Genomic DNA, 19,075 nt, shown 5'->3' on the forward strand with positions numbered 1-19,075 from the left:
AAAAAAAAAAAAAAAAAAAAAATAGAGTTGTTAAAATGCAATAAAACTGTGTTTCTTCTTTGTAGATGTTGATAATGGAAATTCTGGGCCAGAAATCAGGAGGTCTACCTAGTTAGAATTTTGAGCAAATGATGTTTCTGCCCACTTTCTCCAGATCTTTAAATAAAGAGTTTATATGTGATGATTTTGAAAAGCACTTCCATCTCAAATTCTATGATTCATACTTAATAAAGTATTATTTTAAACAGGAGAAATTGCCTTTCTCACAAAAACAGAAAGCTCTGAAGTAAGCAGTCACCTCTGAAGATTTTTGATGAACAGAAGTACTATGAGTAAAATAAAAATATTTAATGATGAATTTAAATATATCCTATTTTGCATATTTTTAAAATAGTTGTATAATTAACATTATGGTATAGTTTCCCTAATTATTGGAAATGTGCAGTTATAAAATCTTGGAATTTTGCAAAATAGCTCTTCCTTTGTGAGGGAAAATACACTTAATCTCTTTAATTAACAATTTCTTATTTACCTTGTAAATCTCCTTTCAGTGCAAACATATGCTTAGAGAAGAGATTAATTTGTCTTTTCACTAATTACAGAGATTAGGAAGTGGCTGCCTGGACTATTTTCCAAAGGATAAACTTTACAAAAGTATTGAATACGGTAGCTCACCGAGAAGATCCTACTGGTTTGGGGGTAAGTAATTCTAAAGGTTTTCTTTTCCTTAGAATGTCCCATGAATACACTTCAGATGGAACTATGGCTCTCAGAAGATACCAGCTAAGAATCCAATCAGTTTTAAGCAGAGCCAATCCATTTATAGCATATGCAGTTTCCAGTGACCTAGATCTATGGATGGCATCTGTCCTTAGTTTGATGACAGGGTTGAAAAATGGGTTAGGTTGGCAGATAGGAAGCCCTGTAACCTCTGTCTAACTACAAACAATACAACATTCCAAGCTTTTTGAAAACTATCCTGAAATTTTTCCTGTGGGCATATTTGTGTTACCTGAAAAACTAGATTCCCCTCTTGGTGGGTGTCAAGCCAAAAGACACAACCAAGCCAAAGAGCTTGGAGAGAAGGAAGGATTTAGTACTTGCGGCAAGCAAGAACACCAGGGATATTTCCCAAAACAGTGTCTCTCCGAACAGCAAAACTGGGGAAGTTTTACGATAAGGGTGCATGCATATTTATGAAAGGGCTCAGGTGGTGTATGCATATTCATGAGGGGCTTGAGCAGAGGAGAATTCAGCCTAGAATTGGGGCAAAGGCTGACAGAGTTTCAGCTCTAGTTGATTGAAGTCATCAGGGTCAGCAAAGGTCAGCACCATCATTCCTTAAGTTCCAGTTAGTCTTGGGGTTGAGTGCTTGAGGGGGTTTTGGATCCTGCAAAATAGCTCAAGAATGTGCCTCAGGCTAACCTTTACCTTCAAAACAGAACTGAGAGTCTTTATAACTGATTTATTATCTCCCTGACCTGGTCAAGAGCAAGCCTTGTGGCCAGGCTTAGATCACAAAATGGCTGAGGCCTAAAATGTCTTCTCTTATGTCAAAGAGATTATGTCTGGTTCCGTTCCTCTGAGGACCCTCTGCCCTGTCTGCCGATGCTTGTGCTTGTTATAGAGAATCCTACAATGTCTGAACTAGAAAGGACCTTAGGTTCGCTATTTCACAAATATGTTTGTCACACTATGCAAGCCACTTGAAGTACAGAGAAGAATATGAGAGTCCTTCCTCTTGTGGAGCATATAGTCTACTAAAAATCATTTAATCTGGTGTCCTCATTTATAGATGAGGAGGTTGGGGCACAGAGGGGAGGATAGAGGAGCTCAAGGACACACAGTGAGATGAGGCAGGGCTGGGGCTAGAGCCCAGGGCCCTTGATGCCACTCACAGTGTTCTTTCCACTGCATTTGCTTCTACACTGGTGTCGACTTAAAAAATATTTACAACCTAATAGTTGAGAGTTATATTTTATTCGGCAGGAATTTTTAGGACTACAACTTGGGAGGCAGCATCTCAAGTAGCCCTGAGAGAACTGCTCCGAGGAGTCGAGAGGGGAGCTAGGATATATAGGAGTTTTGCCACAAAGGGCAGGTAGTCGGGAACATCAAACGATTACTGTTAATTAAAGAAAACCATACATGTCAAGCTAAGGAATTTAGGGCTTTTCTAGGTATGGGAAGATGCAAGAGTCTGGGCTCACTGAAATCACTCTTTTTTTTGAAGATTTATTTATTATTTATTTATGTATTTTATTTATTTTTGGCTGCGTCGGGTCTTAGTTGTAGCATGCGGGATCATCGTTGGGGCATGCGGGATCTTTCGTCGCGGCGCACCAGCTCTTCATTGTGGTGCGCCTGATCTCGGAGAGGCAGCAGTGAGTGGTGGTGTGAAGCGAGATCTTAATTCCCTGCCCAGGAACTGAACCTGGGTAACCTGGATGAAAACCAGGAATCCAGGCCACCACACCCGCTGGCTCTTGCCCCCGGTGAAAACTACATTTCTCACGGAGGCAAAACTGTAAAAACAGGTACAAAGTTTATCATTAGAGACATAGCACAGCAACAAGTGGGAGAGCACACAGAGAAAGTTTGTTAAGATAGAAGCAAGGCAGAGATGCACACCCGGAGAGAAAGGGTGTGGGCATCCTCCCTAATGAGGAGGAGCGCAGTAAAGAGGTGGTTAGGTCATTTATATAGGGCAGTTCTTCGGGTCTTTGTTTACCTTTGGCCAATTATCTGGTTTCTTTTTCCACACATGACCTGCCTTAGGAGTCTCTACAACATGTGTGCGCAACGTTTTTCCAAGATGGATTACAGCCCAGAGGCCTATGGGATAGCCTTAGCATCACATATTACATCACATATTATGGGGTGGTGCCCCATCTTTTTTAAAATTTTTTGGTCTTCATTGCTGTGTGCAGGCTTTCTCTAGTTGCGGTGAGCAGGGGCTACTCTTCGTTGTGATGCGCGGGCTTCTCATTGCGGTGGATTCTCTTGTTGCGGATCACGGGCTCTAGGGGCATGGGCTTCAGTAGTTGTGGCACACGGGCTCAGTAGTTGTGGCTCATGGGCTCAGTAGTTGTGGCTCACGGGCTTAGTTGCTCCGTGGCATGTGGGATCTTCCCGGATCAGGGCTCAAACCCATGTTCCCTGCATTGGCAGGCGGATTCTTAACCACTGTGCCACCAGGGAAGCCCCCCAACTTTTTTGACCCCCAAGGAGGCTTTCTGCACATGTGCAATGTTTTCTATGCCCTAAGGATGACCTCTTGATCTTTTAACAGAGTTTAGTCCCACTCTGTCCCTGCCATAAAAATGTCCAATGTCTGGTGATTTACCCTATTTCTGTTGCTGCTTTTTATATTGAGGTGCAGATCTCGAAATGTAGACAGGAGTCTGGTCACAAATGTGTAGTCCGGAGCCCATTTGTCTTTTGCCTCAGGAAATGTAAGTGGGGCTGGTAATGAATGTCCGGTCTGGAGCCCATCTTCTTCTCACCCCAGGAAGTGTGAACAGGAGGCCAGTTGTAAATGTCTAGCCTGGAGCCCATCTATCTCCTGCCTCACGCAGGCCTGTCACTAGTTGTGGCATGTGGGTTTTCTCTTCTTTAGCTGTGGCACGCAGATGCCAGGGCATATGGGCTCTGTAGTTTGGGGCATGCAGCCTCTCTAGTTGAGGCACAAGAGCTCAGTAGTTGTGGCACGCGGGCTTGGTTGCCCTGCCGCATGTGAGATCTTAGTTCCCCGATCAGGACCCGTGTCCCCTGCATTGTAAGATGGATTCTTTACCTCTGGACCACCAAGGAAGCCCCTGAAATCACTCCTTTGATATGCAGGATACTGGGGCCAGTATCCTGTGTTTTCATATCCTGAGTTTCCTCTGGGCTTACCCTCACCATAGGCTGTGGCTTCAATCGCTGATGACTGTGACATCCTTTGTTTACTGATACGGCAGGAAATATTCCATTTCTCACCTATTCTTGTCAGGAGGTCAATTCTGGCAACTTTCAAATGTAGGCTGAAATTCTTCTGGAAAACTGTGGTGGGTTTTTTGTTTTTTGTTTTAAGTGTTTTTTTTAAAAATATTTTATTGAAGTATAGTTGATTTACAATGTTGTGTTAATTTCTGCTCTACAGTAAAGTGATTCAGTTATACATATATATACATTCTTTTTCATATTTTTTTCCATTATGGTTTATCACAGGATATTGAATATAGTTCCCTGTGCTATACAGTAGGACCGTGCTGTTTATCCATTCTATATATTATAGTTTGCATCTGCTAATCTCAAATTTCTGATCCATCCCTCACACACACACCGCCTCCCCCCGCTCCTTGGCAACTGCAAGTCTGTTCTGTATGTCTGTGAGTCTGTTTCTGTTTCGTAGATAAGTTCATTTGTGTCATATTTTAGATTCCATGTGTAAGTGATATCATATGGTATCACTTTCTCTTTCTGACTTACTTCACTTAGTATGATAATCTCTAGTTGCATCCATGTTGCTGCTAATGGCAATATTTCATTCTTTTTTATGGCTGAGTAGTTTTCCATTATATATATGTACCACATCTTTATCCATTCATCCATTGATAGACATTTAAGTTGTTTCCATGTCTTGGCTGTTGTAAACAGTGCTGCTATGAACATTGGTGTGCTTGTTTCTTTTTGAATGATAGTTTTCTCCGGATATATGTCCAGGAGTGGGGTTGCAGGATCATACTATTTTTAGTTTTTTGAGGAACCTCCATACTGTGGAAAGCTGTGGTTTTTAAAGGGAATGATATGGGACTTCCCTGGTGGTCCAGTGGTTAAGACTCCAAGCTTCCACTGCAGGGGGCCCAGGTTCAATCCCTAGTCAGGGAACTAAGATCCTACATGCCATGTGGCCAAAAAAAAAAAAAAGGTAATGATGTGATGGAGAGTACTTGGTGAGTTTTAGCTGCTGTTTCTCCCTGTAGACTGTTCTTCCTAGAACTAGGTAGGCTGGTCATGCCCATAAGAGACTCATCTCCTAGAATTTCTTTAAGCAGAGCCCCAGAAGAGATGGGGACTGGGTTCTCCCACCTCCACCCTCTGGCATCTCAGGGGACAGCTAGTTGCAGAGGAACATTACCCAGAGTAGCTGAGATTAGGTCCTAGTCACGTACCTTCAGTTCTAGCAGATGTCCACACTGGCCACATCTTTTGGTCTCTTTTTTTCTCTGTTTCACCAGCAACCAGTATAGGACCCGCACAAATTAGGTGCTTAGCGGGTGTTTCCTGAATGAGTGCATGCATGAATATCTCTCTTTCTCTTTAGTTCTCGCCTTGTTAGTTGTTGGGGGTGATGCAAGTAAATCTAGAAAACATTGAATAATTCTTTTTATTTGAATATAGTGTATCATCCATTATTGACATTATTTAATTTCTAGGCCAGTGGTTCTCAAAGTTTTTGGCCTCAGGACTTCCTTGCACTCTTAAAAATTACTGGGGACCTCAAACAGCCTTTGTTTATATAACTTGTAGATTGGATTCTACTCTACCACCTCCTTTTGACATTAAAACTGAGATATTTAAAAAATATTTACATATTAACTCATTAAAAAAATAAAACTATTGCATGTAAACATAAATAACAATTTTACGAAAAATAAACATACTTTTGAAAACACAAAAAATTTTGGTTGGAAGAGAGTGGTATTGTTTTACATTTTTGCAAATCTCTTTACTGTTTGGCTTAAACAGAAGACAGTTGGAGTCTCATATCTGCTTCTGCATTCAATCTATTGCAGTATGTTGTTTGGGTTATAGTATAAGAAGAAAATCAGGCCTCACACAGAGACATAGTTGGAAAAAGGAGTATTGGAAAAAGGAGTATCTCACAGACTCCGTGAAAGGTCTCAGGAATCCCCAGCAGTCCTGAGATCACACTTTGAGAACTGCTGGTCAGGTCATCAGCTGTATTGTCTCATTTAGTGTCACTGTCTCCCACATCTCATTCTTACTACAGAATAACCTCATGACCCTGGCACACTGATTTAGAGAAGTGTCACAGTGAAATTATTTAATAGCAATCCGGCAAGCTAGGAAGGTTATATAGCCTTTTAGAATAACTAAGGCTCTTTTTTTGTTTGTTTTTTTGTTTTTTTGCGGTACGCGGGCCTCTTACTGTTGTGGCCTCTCCCTTTGAGGAGCACAGGCTCCAGGCACGCAGGCTCAGCGGCCATGGCTCACGGGCCCAGCCGCTCCACGGCATGTGGGATCTTCCCGGACCGGGGCATGAACCCGTGTCCCCTGCATCGGCAGGCGGACTCTCAACCACTGCGCCACCAGGGAAGCCCTAAGGCTCTTTTTCAAGAACCTTTATTACTGGTGTAAATTATTCTCTCTCTCTCTCTTTTTATTTTGGCCACACCTCGTGGCTTGCAGGATCTCAGTTCCCCAACCAGGGATTGAACCCAGGACACAGCAGTGAAAGCCCGAATCCTAACCACTATGCCACCAGGGAACCCCCTCATTATTTCCAAATACACACTCTTAGTATTTATTTTATTATGGCAGAATATATTTACATAACATACAATTTATTATTATTTATTAATATTATTTAGTACATAGACAACATTATGCAACCATCACCACTATCTAGTTCCAGAACATTTTCATTGCCCCAAAGGCAACTTTGTACCTATTAAGTAGCCACTCTCCATTACCCCATCCCTTGGCAACCACTAATCTGCTTTCTGTCTCTATAGATTTGCTGATTATGGATATTTCATATAGATGGATTCATACAATATGTGGCGTTTTGTGACTGGCTTCTTTTGCTTAGTATTATGTTTTCAAGGTTCATCACGTTGTACTATGTATCAGTACCTCATTCCTTTTTTTTTTTCCCCACTGGGCCACGCAGCTTGCAGGATCTTAGTTCCCCTACCAGGGATTGAACCTGGGCCCTTGGTAGTGAGAGCGCAGAGTCCTAACCACTGGACTGCTGGGAATTCCCAGTACTTCATTCACTTTTATGGCTGAATAATATTCATTGTATGTATAAACCTCATTTTGTTTATTCATTTATCTGTTGATGGATATTTGGGTTGTTTTCACCTTTTGGCTATTGTGAACAGTGCTGCTATGAACATACATGTATAAATTTTGGTTTGAACACCTGTTTTCAATTCGTTGGGCTATATCCCCAGGAGTAGAATTGTTGGATCACATAATAAGTCTATGTTTGACTTACTGGGGAACATATTAATATTTTCAAAATTAGTTTTGTTTTTGCTTTTGTTTATCTACTAATGCTGTATTGGAGGATGCATTCCCAGGGCCATAAGAGTGAGGCAGAAAAAGGAGGAAAGCAAATACCTACAGTTTGTCTTTTTCAAAAAAAGGATTTTTACATAACCATACTACCTACCATTATTGTGCCTAACACAGTTAACACTATGTATTCTTCTTTTTACTAAACAGGGAACACAACTTCCAGCAGCCACGTGGGATGCTATTCAGGTGCCATCTGAAATGAGCTCTTCCCCAGGAGGTCTCATGCAGATTCTGTGCAGTGATGGGGAAACTGCAGAGCAAACTCAAATGCAGCACTTATAAATACAGGTACAGCAGTCCTCCCTTGAGTGGGATCCCAAGTTTTACGCCGCATTACAATTCTCCACTAAAGAAAGAGAAGGCCCAGAGCCATCACTGATGACATTCCCTGAACAGTCACTTTGGTCTGTTTCCTTTTGGTTAAGAAACATCTTAGTAGATAGTGTCTGCAGCCACAGAGAGAGGGGCCCTACATCTTTGGGAATCATCTCTAGAGTGAGCAAAGACTCTGGGCTTCTTCCTTTATCAGATTCCAGTCATTCACTCATTCTGAGCATTTACAGAGTTAATAATACCATTTCTGGTGATGTCAGCATGTCTCCTTTCTCTACTCCTTTTCTATCTTTCTCCTCAGCCTGGCCTGAATTCCTACCATGGCCCGCACTCTTCTTCCCCTTGCTCCACTGTGCACCCTATACCATTGGGCCCCTCATTTTCCATCCTCTCTTTAGCAGGCCCGATGGATTTAGAGACGAGAGAATTCAAACTAAAGCTTTTCAAGAGTATAGCCCAGCTCACGTGGATACCGTCTCTGTTGTTGCTGCTCTGAACTCAGACCTCTGTGTCTCCGGAGGAAAAGATAAGGTGGGGTGTGCAGTGCTTCCCAGGGAACCAGCTTATTGCAGAGAAGGGAACAGAAGGGAACCCTGCATTTCTGGCAGCAACGTTGAGTAGTGTTAAAAATATGGGCTTTAGTGTTAGAAAGACTGGGTTTAAATTCCTGCTCTGCAACTCCGTATTACTTTGGGCAAGTCTTTTAATTTTCTTGAGCTTCAGGCTCCTTATCTATTAAATGGGGATAGTAACACCAACTGCACAGGACTGTTGTGAGGACTGAATGGTAAGACGCTTGGTTCTCTGCCAGACCACCCACATGATTTTTATAAATGACAAGTATCATTATTCCAGCCTGTCCATTTGTAACCTACCTGCAGACACAGGAGTTATATCAGCAAAAGGAAACTTCTAGTCTCTTTTATGCCTCTCTTCTGCCAAAATGTCTACTTTGGTGTACATCGTGATTCCTCCCATTGTCACTTTAAATCTCTTTGCTTTCTCTCCCTCGTATTTGGATCTATTGTAGCACTCAGACCTAGGCTCTTGCTGGCAAAAATGTTGATTATTTTGTAAAAAATAATGCCTCTAATTTTCAGTAGCCATTTAGAATCTTCAAATTCCATTTTCATACTGTATTTCCCTGATTCTAAGATGCACGTTTCTACATTTTAACACTTCTGAAATCAGGATGCATCTAAAAATTGACGATATCCCCATTTAATTAGCAGCATTTTGTCTTAACATCTATATCATCTTAGACGTATGAAATTTTATATATATGATCCTCACCTGTGAGGGGTAGACAGAGGAAGGATTATCCTCTGTTTTGCAGATTAAGAAACTGGGATTTAATTAGGTCAAGTGCTAACACGCTCCTTATTCCCTAGCAATGAACTACAGAGACTGGGCCAGAGAATGCTCTGAAATCCTGTTTAGGGGGAGAAATACAATAAAATAGTAAAGTATATACCTGGAAAAAGGATGGAAAGAAAATTTTAACAATGATTCTCTCTGGCAGATGGGATATAGATGAGATTTTTTGAAATTAAAAAAAAGTAGGATCTGTTTCACAACAATGTGACTATACTTTTAACACTACTGAACTGTACACCTAAAAATGATTAAGATGGTAAATTTGAAAAAAAAAGAAAAAGTATGATACAGTTTTAGGGGAAAAAATCTAATCCCATGTAGATTTTCCTTCAGGATCTACAACCAGAAGAACCTTAACCTAAATCAGTTCCCCCAGGGGAGTGTTATCCCAAACCCAGCAGCAAGGTTCAGAGGAGTGGCCCAGTGGCTTGGGGAGAGACAAAAGAACTCAAAGTAGGGGGGCATAAGGACCGAGCAACAATAAAACCTTGATAGAGAGGGAGAAATTAGGTAGAGAATGAGGTAAAAGCTTGTTGTTTCAGTTAAACTAAAATTCAGTTCAACTAAAATATTCTAATGACTCTCTGCAGACAGTTGTGGCCTATAACTGGAGAACTGGAAATGTGGTGAAAAGGTTGAAAGGACATGAGCGTGAAATCACAAAGGTAATTGTCATATGATTATTATCATGGAGGGAATTTGGAATTGAATAAAGGAATGTCTAATAGCTCTAGGTAGTAAGAGTGATTGAATATTCAGTGTTAAGGAAAAATGCTGGGGCTTCATTTGACGGTGTGAAGCCCTACTCCAGGAAAAGCAGAGCAAACCATTCACCTAGCTATTGTTACAGGTATAGTAGACAGAATTTTTGTTTCATTATTAAGCCCTTCATAGCCCGAGTGGGAAATAGAGAAGGCTGAGATTAACTCTCCCTGACCTAACCTAGCCTAACAGGGTCTTGTATTGAAGGCTTACTGAGTGTTTACTATAGCTAGGGAAATGACAAATTCTCCATGCTCAGGAACCTTTTATTCTAGCTGGGGAAATGTTTAAAAAGTCAACAACAGTTAAATAAAAATTAATTTGTTAAAGAGCATTACATAGTAGACTGAGCTTCCAGCGAAAATGGTAATGTCAATTTATATAACTCGCCTCTCTGAAGTCCACCTAAATGAACTAAAAATTCAGATGCAAACTCCATCATAATGAAACTAGGCATCAGCGACAATCACATAGCACAGAATATACTTACCTACCAGGTACAGTGCATTTGGAACCAGCCTGAGAAAGAACTCCAGGCTCTAGCACTCTTATCTCCAGCTCTTTTTCCCATTTTCAAGTCCAATGAAACAAACACACTGGAGCTTTTTTTTCTTGAGCAGATAGCTTGTATTCACAAATCAGGCCAGTTCTTCAGTGCCTCTCGCGACAAGATGGTCATGATGTGGGACTTGCAAGGCTCCTCACAACCAAGGCAGCAGTTCTCCGGTCACACCATGGTGGTCACTGGATTGGCTGTGAGTCCAGGTAAGGTAAAGCTAGCTGATCTCTTCCCAACACCGTTGTACTTTCTGAAAAGCCCTGTTCCAGGCCTATCTCATGGACCATCTTCTTGCCACTGTTTCCAAAGACACATCACAGCTATGCACTGGCTCTCGTGACAACACCCTCCTTCTGTGGGACATAGGGACCGGAGAGTGTGCGGAGAGAGCATCAGTCTCCAGGAACCTGGTATGAACTCAAACTTGGTACAGAGCAGGACAGCAGGAGGGAGCATGGGGTGAGGAAGGGCCTGGGAAAGAGATCAGGAGATGCATGACCAGGTACTAGAGGACTGGGTCCTAATTACTTCTCACCCCCCAACTCTCTGTCAGACCCCGGCCTCTCAGGGTTATCGGATTATATGATCTCTTAAGTTCTTCCACCCCAGAGAACAACTCCACTAGTTTATATTGGAGTTTTAAATGGTGTCCTCACTTATTCCTTCAAAACATAGTTATTCCATATCTTCTGTGGGCCAGATACTGTGCCAGAAGCAGGGTTAGTGACCCAGAGCACAGTCCCTTGGCTGTAGGAGCTCACAGTTTATGCTTATTGTGTGTTCTGTATATGTAACATTATGCAGAGAAAGAAGCATGACCTTTTGCCGTATGTGTAATTTGCTCTGCTTATGAAGACCAGTGTTTTCTGTAGCAAACTGGTATATCAACTCCACAGCCTTTGGGGTCAGTCATACCTGGATTCAAATCATGGATTCCTTACTTTTTAGGTGTGCTACCCCAAGAAACTTACTTAGAGTCTCAGTGTCTTCATTTATACAATGGGAGAATTATATCACCTGACGTGGTAATGTCCTTTAGTGGTTGTCAAATGTCAATCATAGTCATCTTTTCCAGTTTTGAAGACAACTGCCCATGGAAACGTGTGCTTGCCCTGTGCCCCTCCATATTTGGGCAGGTTTCTGGAAGAAAAGAAAATCGTGTTACCCTGGGTTGTTCGGAAAACTGTTTCATGTCTGTCCAGCAGGGGCTGCAGGGATAAAGCAAAACAAGAACACTCTTCCTGAACCCTATGAGGCCTCAAGCTAGGGTTTCATTGGTCTCACTTTAGAGCAGGGGCTGCTCTCCTTAGGTGCCACCCAGCCAGCAGTGTTTGGGTTTCAGGCACTCTAAGAGTGCCTGCATGCATTCTGGGGCTCACAACTGGCCCAGCTGCTTCCATTGCTGCTGATAACCTAGGAACTGCAGGTCGAGCATGACTGGTGGGAATCTGCACAACATAAAATCCCTCTAAGTCAGATGTGCTAGGTTCGGCATCTTTGAGAAGTGATGGCAGAGATGCTATTTAGCGAAATTTACAGGAATTACAGCAGAGGAATGACATGGTATGGAGAAGTTTTGAAAATTTTGCCTCTTCCAGGTCACTCACCTGTGCTGGGTTCCCAGAGAACCTTATATACTCCAGACCTCTGAAGATAAAACCATCAGGTGGGCTTACTAAGCAGCAAGAAAGTGTTTCTGGTGAAGGTTTGTGGCTCCCATGCTTACATAACTCTGTTCCTACTCTGCTTCTCCACATTGCTTCTCCTTCCACCCCCTGCCCCTCGCCAGTGCTGGCGTCTCCCTGATTGGCCCCACGGATCATGTGGTTGGAGGTTGAGTGGCAAGAGGTCAGCTTGTTCTGGCCGGTTTCCAAGCAGCTGATTCTGCCAGCCCCCACTGTGGAAACGTGTTCAGAGTAACCTCAGAGTCAGTCACTCACTCGTCCCGCCCCTCAAGCGGCCCTTGCTTGGCTCCGTATGTTCTCAATCACTCAGCCTTCCGGTGAAGCCCTCCCTGTGCAAGTAGGGTCAGAATCGCCATCAGGTAAGTCAGGTGAAGTAAACCCTTCTTAGACTAGAAAGCACGACCAGAAACTTGGGATCTCAGAAGAGATTCTACTTAGAAAATGGTAGGAGGGAGATAAAGAGGTAAAAATGAGACAAGAGGCAAAACAAAACAGTCCCAGTAGACCCCATGGCTCAGGTTGGCCAAGACCTATAAATCTTCTGTATCTGATTCTCGAATGATGACTGCTCCTCTCCATCATGATAAGTATCTTTAAAAATTTTTTTTAAATCGCAGACACAGAAATATTCTCTTGTCTGTTGAAAGTAGTATCCCAAAGGACCAAATTAACAAATTAACCTGTACAATTAAGATACTTGGTCTAAATTCCTGTTAATTAGATCTCAAAATAGAAAGAACTCAGATGTCATTCAGTTTGGTTATTTCCTGCCAGCTTTGGAGTCTCTGAGATTGATCTGGTTCACGTTGCTGTTTTTAGGTAAATCACGGCGTTCCATTCTGACTGGCCAAAGCGACAGAGTCAAGACTTTGCCGTTAATGGGCTATTGCAGGTGCCTTTCAGCACATTTACTATAAACCCATTCCCTACTGTAATTTCTTTCAGATTATGGGACAGTCGGGGGCTGCAGGTAGCTCATGTATTTCCCACAAAGCAGCACATCCAGACCTACTGCGAGGTCAGTGAGGATGGACACAAGTGTATCTCCTGCAGCAGCGGCTTTGGAGGCGAAGGCTGTGAAGCCACGGTGAGAGACTGCAAGGTCCAGGTGTTTGGTTGCTGATGAGAAATGAGTTCCTCTGGCTTCCTGCCTGTACTGGGCTACACAGGCAGGCTCTACTAATGTCTCAGGCCTATTCCAAGTGCATGCTGTCAGTGATCCTTTGCATTCCAGACACTTCTTTCAAGAAACCACCATTGCCTAAGCTCTCTGCATTGGTCGCAGAAAAGAGGAATGTGATGAAAGTCAAGATAGAAAGGCATTAAATACAGAACCAGCCTATTAATGTCCCTACTCCCAACAGAGCTTAGAAAGGGGAGGGACTGTTGAAGAACCAAGTGTGTTCCCACTGTACGTGTGGTCACAGTAAAGGAGTTCAAGCTCTTCGGGAAGTTTGGAGTTCTAGTGTTGGTTGAGGGCCCATCCCATCCCTAACCCATATACATTTCCTTGCAGTTAATTTCGGGATAGATTGCCTAGGCTCCTCCAAAGTACCTAGGATTTCTTTCTTTCTTTCTTTCTTTCTTTTCTTTCTTTTTTTTTTTTTTGGTTGCACCACACAGCTTGCAGGATCTTAGTTCCCCGACCGGGGATCAAATCCGTGCCCTCAGCAGTGAAAGCACAGAGTCCTAACCACTAGACCACCAGGGAATTTCCAGTACCTTGTATTTCTAATTGTAAAATATCAGTTAAAAGGCTTATCTATAATCCAAATAGGACAATTACAGTTCCCATTTTATTGGACACTTACTATGTGCAAGGCACTGGGCTGAGCACATTATAGTGCATTATCTCATTTAATCCTTAAAACAACCTTGTGAGTTAGGTATTATTATAGTTCCCATTTTACAGATGAGGAAATAGAGGCATGACAAGTTGAAATCTCTTGTACAAGACCACACTAGTAAATGGTAGGTTGAGGTGTTGAATCCCAGGCTATTGATGTAGCATCTCTTCTCCAAGCTAAGCATTTCCAGCTGTTATAACTGTTCCTTGGATGACATGGTGTCCAGTGATTTTATTATTTTGGGGGCACAATTCCATCTGCTCTTGTCTGTGAGCATTATTCTCCAGGTGTAGTCTGATTTGTATCAACAAGAGTGGGCTGGCAGGACTATCGTCTCCCTTGTTATAGAATCTAGTCTTCTTATACCAAGATTCAGTGTCTAGGCATTAACTCAGAAGGTCTGCACCTGTATTTACTTATGAGAAGGTGCTCCTAACTATGGGGCCCCACAGGAACCACAGATGCCAAGAGGCTGTTATGTTATAAGGCAGCTCTTGAGCTGTCATAGAAGAACCCCATTCTGTCCCATTGTGCTACAGGACTTGGAGCTTTCACTAACCATGATGATAATAATGAAGGCAACAACCCTCTGGCACATCCTTAACCTGGGTTGTTTGAGGCATAGTTGTTGCTGAAATAGTCACCGCATGGCTGGATGCTTGGGTGTGTGGATGGGATGGATGAAGATAAGGGTGTCTGTGAGGAGGTAAGTGGAGGGAATATGTGCATCATGAGACGCCGGGGAGAGGATTTCAGTGAATGAAGCATGTCTAAAGCTGGGGAAATATGTACGTGTGAGCCAGCCTCTGTCATTACTTTGCAGTTGTGGGACCTAAGGCAGACGCGGAACAGAATCTGTGAGTACAAGGGGCACTTCCAGACTGTAGCATCCTGTGTCTTTCTACCAAGAGCATTAGCCTTGATGCCTATGATTGCTACCTCATCGCATGACTGCAAGGTGAAGATCTGGAACCAAGACAGTGGAGGTAAGGAGCCTGCTGTTAATGCTTCTCAAAGATACATGAGGTCCTACAGGCTTCCTTAAAACTCTTTCTTCCAGAGCTCAGCATATACAAAGCCACCCATGTCCTGCCACTGTCCAGTCCCATAGTGGTTAAGAGATGACACCAAGAGGCCAGAATCTCTGTCCAATCTCTGCTAGGAGCTGTCACCATGTAACCCCTGGTATCACGTTGTACAGATTCATTCCTGAGAGCTCAAATGTATTTTGATTCTTTTATTCTTGCTACCTGAAGTTCCTCATCTGGTTTTAACTTGTGATGCTCAAAATGTCTGGAAAAGAGAACAAGAATTGCCATTTTAAAATTCATTCTCAAGGACTAAAATGAGACCTTTAGCTCAGAGGGCATGAAGTGGGGTAAGGAGAGTCTCATGAAGACTCTGCCCTCTCCTGACTCTCCAGCTAAGGTTTGGGATCGCAGTAAGGTAGTGACACTTCAAAGCACCAGAGAAAAAGATGTTTAGGGAACAAGCTGCCCAGAGTCCTCCATGCAGTGGTGTGCCAGAACCAGCTCCTACTGGCTGATTGTTAAATATTCAGGAATATTTAATACGGTCGTGGTGGGAGTATTTATACCATGAAAACTGGCAAATGCTATGAATGAAGGTAGTTTTTTTTTTCCTTCCAAAAAGCCAGTTTACCAGCACCCCACTGCCTCAGTACTATTCTGTCCTGGACACTGGCTTCTGCCAAACACAGGAATAACATTAATTTAGAGAACCTCAAGCCAAATCCCTTTGACAGTCATCTCCCAGAAACTCAGCTCCCAGCAGGGGAGGATAGGGTCGCTCCCTCAGAGAAAAGATATGGGATCACGTCTAGTGGCTCACAGTGAGCGCAGCCTGGCTGCACCCTCCCGTGGAGTTGTGGGAGGAGGGGGAGAGCAGCTGTTCTAGATGCAGGAATCAAAAGCCTGAGCCAGGGAGAACCAGGTGTGAAAGCGCTGCCCTGCCTGCCAGGCATGCAAGTGTAGCTCTTAGAAGAGCAGCCTGCAAGATGCAAATGGAGGAGGCTGGGTCAGCTGGCAGCCTCAGACTGCCCTTCAGCTCCCCCATCATCCTTTGTCCTGAAGGGAGCTAGACCCCAGGAAGCCAGCAGCTGAAGATCAGTATTCTTATCTGTTTTCTCTGCGCTGACCCATGCTTTGTTCTCTGGGCAGGTGTCTGAGGGTAGCATTTTAACATGGCCTTGCAGTGAGGCCCCAGTTGTCCAACGTACTTCCAGGTGGTGTACGTCCTGTTGGGTCCACGTGCCATTCTCTAGACTTGACGTCTTGGGGTTGACTTCCCCGCTGGTGCACGTTCCTCTGAGGCACACAGTGCCTCTCTCATCTGGGTTAGATGCACATAGCACGTGCTTTATTTCTGGGGGTTTCTTACAAAGACACTGCCTTTCATGACAGGTGCACTCTTAGCCTAACGTGCTGGTTCCCCCTTCCTTCCCAGCCTGCCTTTTCACCTTGTCTCTGGATGGATCAGGACCTTTGACTTCCCTGGCTGTGGCTGACACCGTCTCCTTATTGTGTGCAAGTTTCAGCAGAGGAATTCGCTTACTCAGGGTGGACCATAGCCGAGGGCTGGAACTGCAGGAAGTGGCAGGATTCTGAGGCCAAGACACCTTCACTGGACAATAGCAAACTGTGGCCCCTCCTTACTCAGTGTGACTTTGTGTTTTTCCATGTTCTCTTGTGGGGAGGGCCATGTGGAACTGGTGTTCTTTGCTTAGGCTCCCTTGGAAGGTATATCAGTGTTAGCAGTCAATTTAAGTCTAGTGGTTCAAAATCAGGTGCAGAGATTAGAAATATGGACTCAACCATAAGGTTCTCAAACTAAGTTAAATCCAGATGCAATTTTTAGTGAGCTTTGGGGACTGCTCTTCAAAAAAAAGTTAATGGGCCTCTTGCTTTCTGAGATGGCCCACACTCTTGTCTGTGGAGTGTGTTTCTCCCAAGGCTGTCTCGCCTTTTGAGACAGACCGCATTCTCTCTATGGAATGTGTATCTCTCTCTAAGAAAAAGTTTATGTCTTGGAATGATGACCTATAGGTATAAGAGTGATAGGCCTCTGTCTGTGAGAGTCAGAACACAGGTCTGAGTCTATTGAACTGACCTTTTCCATGTCTCCACAAAAGAAGAAAATGCAGCGGAGAGAGAAACTCTGTTTTGGTTGCCTTGCAATTATCTAGATGGGAAAGAATAGTGCAGCTCCATGGAGGAAATGGATTGTAGACATGAGATTAAGCTCTAATCACAGCCCCTCAGCAATGTGAGGAATCAAAGTTAGGGCAAGAAAGCAAAAGCCTTGGCTTCTACACGGCATAGTCGCAGAGGGGAGGTGGCAAATCCCTAGACCGGTGCTAGGGCTGCACAAACACGAGACCTGCGCTGGCGTGAAGAGGCCGGCCACCGCAGCACCTCGCCCACAGTTAGACGAGTTATCAAACCCATTCCGTGGATAAGAAAACGGAGAGATGAAGCCTAAAAAAATTGCATTTGTATATTTTAACATTTTTACTTAGTTTTATATAACTCTTTCTGGGGAATGGCCAGAATAAGGCAAAGGGAATCTCTGCAACAACGATGGAACATATAGAAAAAAGCAGAAAGATGGATTCCACTGTGTCAGCCACTGAGCCCCCCTCGGTGAGGAGGGGCAGGATGCTCGGCTCTGTCTGTGTGGCCCCCAGGAGCTCAGTCCTCAGCCTGGTGCTCACAAGCCTGCTTTCCTCCAGGAAACAGTCACTCCTGCCATCAGGCAGGTCCATACCTAAGGCAGCTGAGGCCTGGAGAGTCCCTTTCTGATGAGTCCAAAAGAAAGATTTAGCATTCGTCCTCTCTGGCCCCTGCCTGTCCCTGATACCAGTGGCTGACAGCCATCTTCCTTGTCCCCTCCTGCTCTTCTTTGGGGCCACCTCCCCCACGCTGCCTCCAGTCACGAGGCAGGAGAATCTTAAGCTCGTGCAAAGCGTCAGACCTGAATTGGACTCTCCATTTCCCCATTTAGCTGGATGATCTTGGGAAAGTTATAAAACCTCAGTTTCCTCACTTATAATATGGAGCTTCATAATCAGACATTTTTTACAGGGCTGTTCCAAGGATTCAACTGTGTTAAATGCCAGGCAAGCTAGTGGGTGCTTACAAATGGCAGCCACAACTCCTTAGCACCCGCTGTGTCCAGACTAAACGCTCACACAACACATTTACCACTCCTTCACCCATTCTCCTTAGATAGTATTTTCTAAACCTTTAGCCAGTGTTCAGCTTCCCTGTGATTCCCTAAGTTATGGATCTTTGAGCTCTGAAAGGACAAAGTGGGTGGTGGGAGAGGAAGCTGCATCATTGAGCACCTACAGGTGGCTGAATACATGTATCCTCACTGCAGTTGTGTTATTCTCATGTCACAGATGAGGAAGCCGAGGCCCAGGGACATCCAGTCCTCTGCCTGAGGTTACACACGTGGGGAAGAAGGGGAGAACTGAGATCTGGGCCTGGGTCTGCCTGACTTTCCTCCTCACCCCTTTGCCTCTGCATGATGTCACAAAGTTCATTTTAGAAATTTGTAGGCCATGGCATTGTGTATTTTCTGGACCAGTTATTAACTTTTTGGCTACAAGGAGATCCTCCTGGCCAGGTGCCTGGGAGCAGTAGACAGGTGTCTCGGGGCAAGTCCTAGCAAATCCTGAACTATTAGTGCTACAGGTGAGCCTTTCTTCTAGAAGGAAGACAAAATCCAAGGGAGTGGTTGGGAGGGGTCCCAGGAAAGGGGAACAGCGGGAACATATGTGAGGAAATAGAAGGGCTCTGATGAAGTAGCCCAGTTCTATTACCAATAAAATTGTTTCCCAGGCTTCCCTGGTGGCGCAGTGGTTAAGAATCCGCCTGCCAATGCAGGGGACACAGGTTTGAGCCTTGGTCCCGGAAGATCCCACATGCTGTGGAACAACCAAGCCCGTGTGCCACAACTACTGAGCCTGCGTTCTAGAGCCCATGAGCCACAACTACTGAAGCCCACGCGCCTAGAGCCCAAGCTCCGCAACAAGAGAAGCCACCACAGTGAGAAGCCCGTGCACTGCAATGAAGAGTAGCCCCCGCCCGCCACAACTAGAGAAAGCCTGCGTGCAGCAACAAAGACCCAATGCAGCCAAAGGTAAATAAAAATAAATAAATAAATGTTTCCCT

General features: G+C 44.0%; 1 protein-coding gene across 1 annotated transcript in view; it reads left to right on the forward strand.

The window, feature by feature from the left end:
- The window catches only part of WDR31 (WD repeat domain 31), a 19,510-nt gene extending 3,006 nt beyond the window's left edge, over positions 1–16,504 (forward strand). Inside the window, 9 exon segments of the mRNA XM_007449750.1 lie at positions 7,462–7,602; positions 8,046–8,178; positions 9,615–9,689; positions 10,407–10,551; positions 10,655–10,755; positions 11,944–12,011; positions 12,976–13,117; positions 14,701–14,863; positions 16,344–16,504. Of these exon segments, the coding sequence (XP_007449812.1) occupies positions 7,462–7,602; positions 8,046–8,178; positions 9,615–9,689; positions 10,407–10,551; positions 10,655–10,755; positions 11,944–12,011; positions 12,976–13,117; positions 14,701–14,863; positions 16,344–16,504 (1,129 nt within the window).
- The last annotated feature ends 2,571 nt before the right edge of the window (positions 16,505–19,075 follow it).

The sequence above is a fragment of the Lipotes vexillifer genome, unplaced genomic scaffold (genome assembly GCF_000442215.2).
Source record: "Lipotes vexillifer unplaced genomic scaffold, Lipotes_vexillifer_v1.1 scaffold230, whole genome shotgun sequence".
Taxonomy (NCBI): domain Eukaryota; kingdom Metazoa; phylum Chordata; class Mammalia; order Artiodactyla; family Lipotidae; genus Lipotes; species Lipotes vexillifer.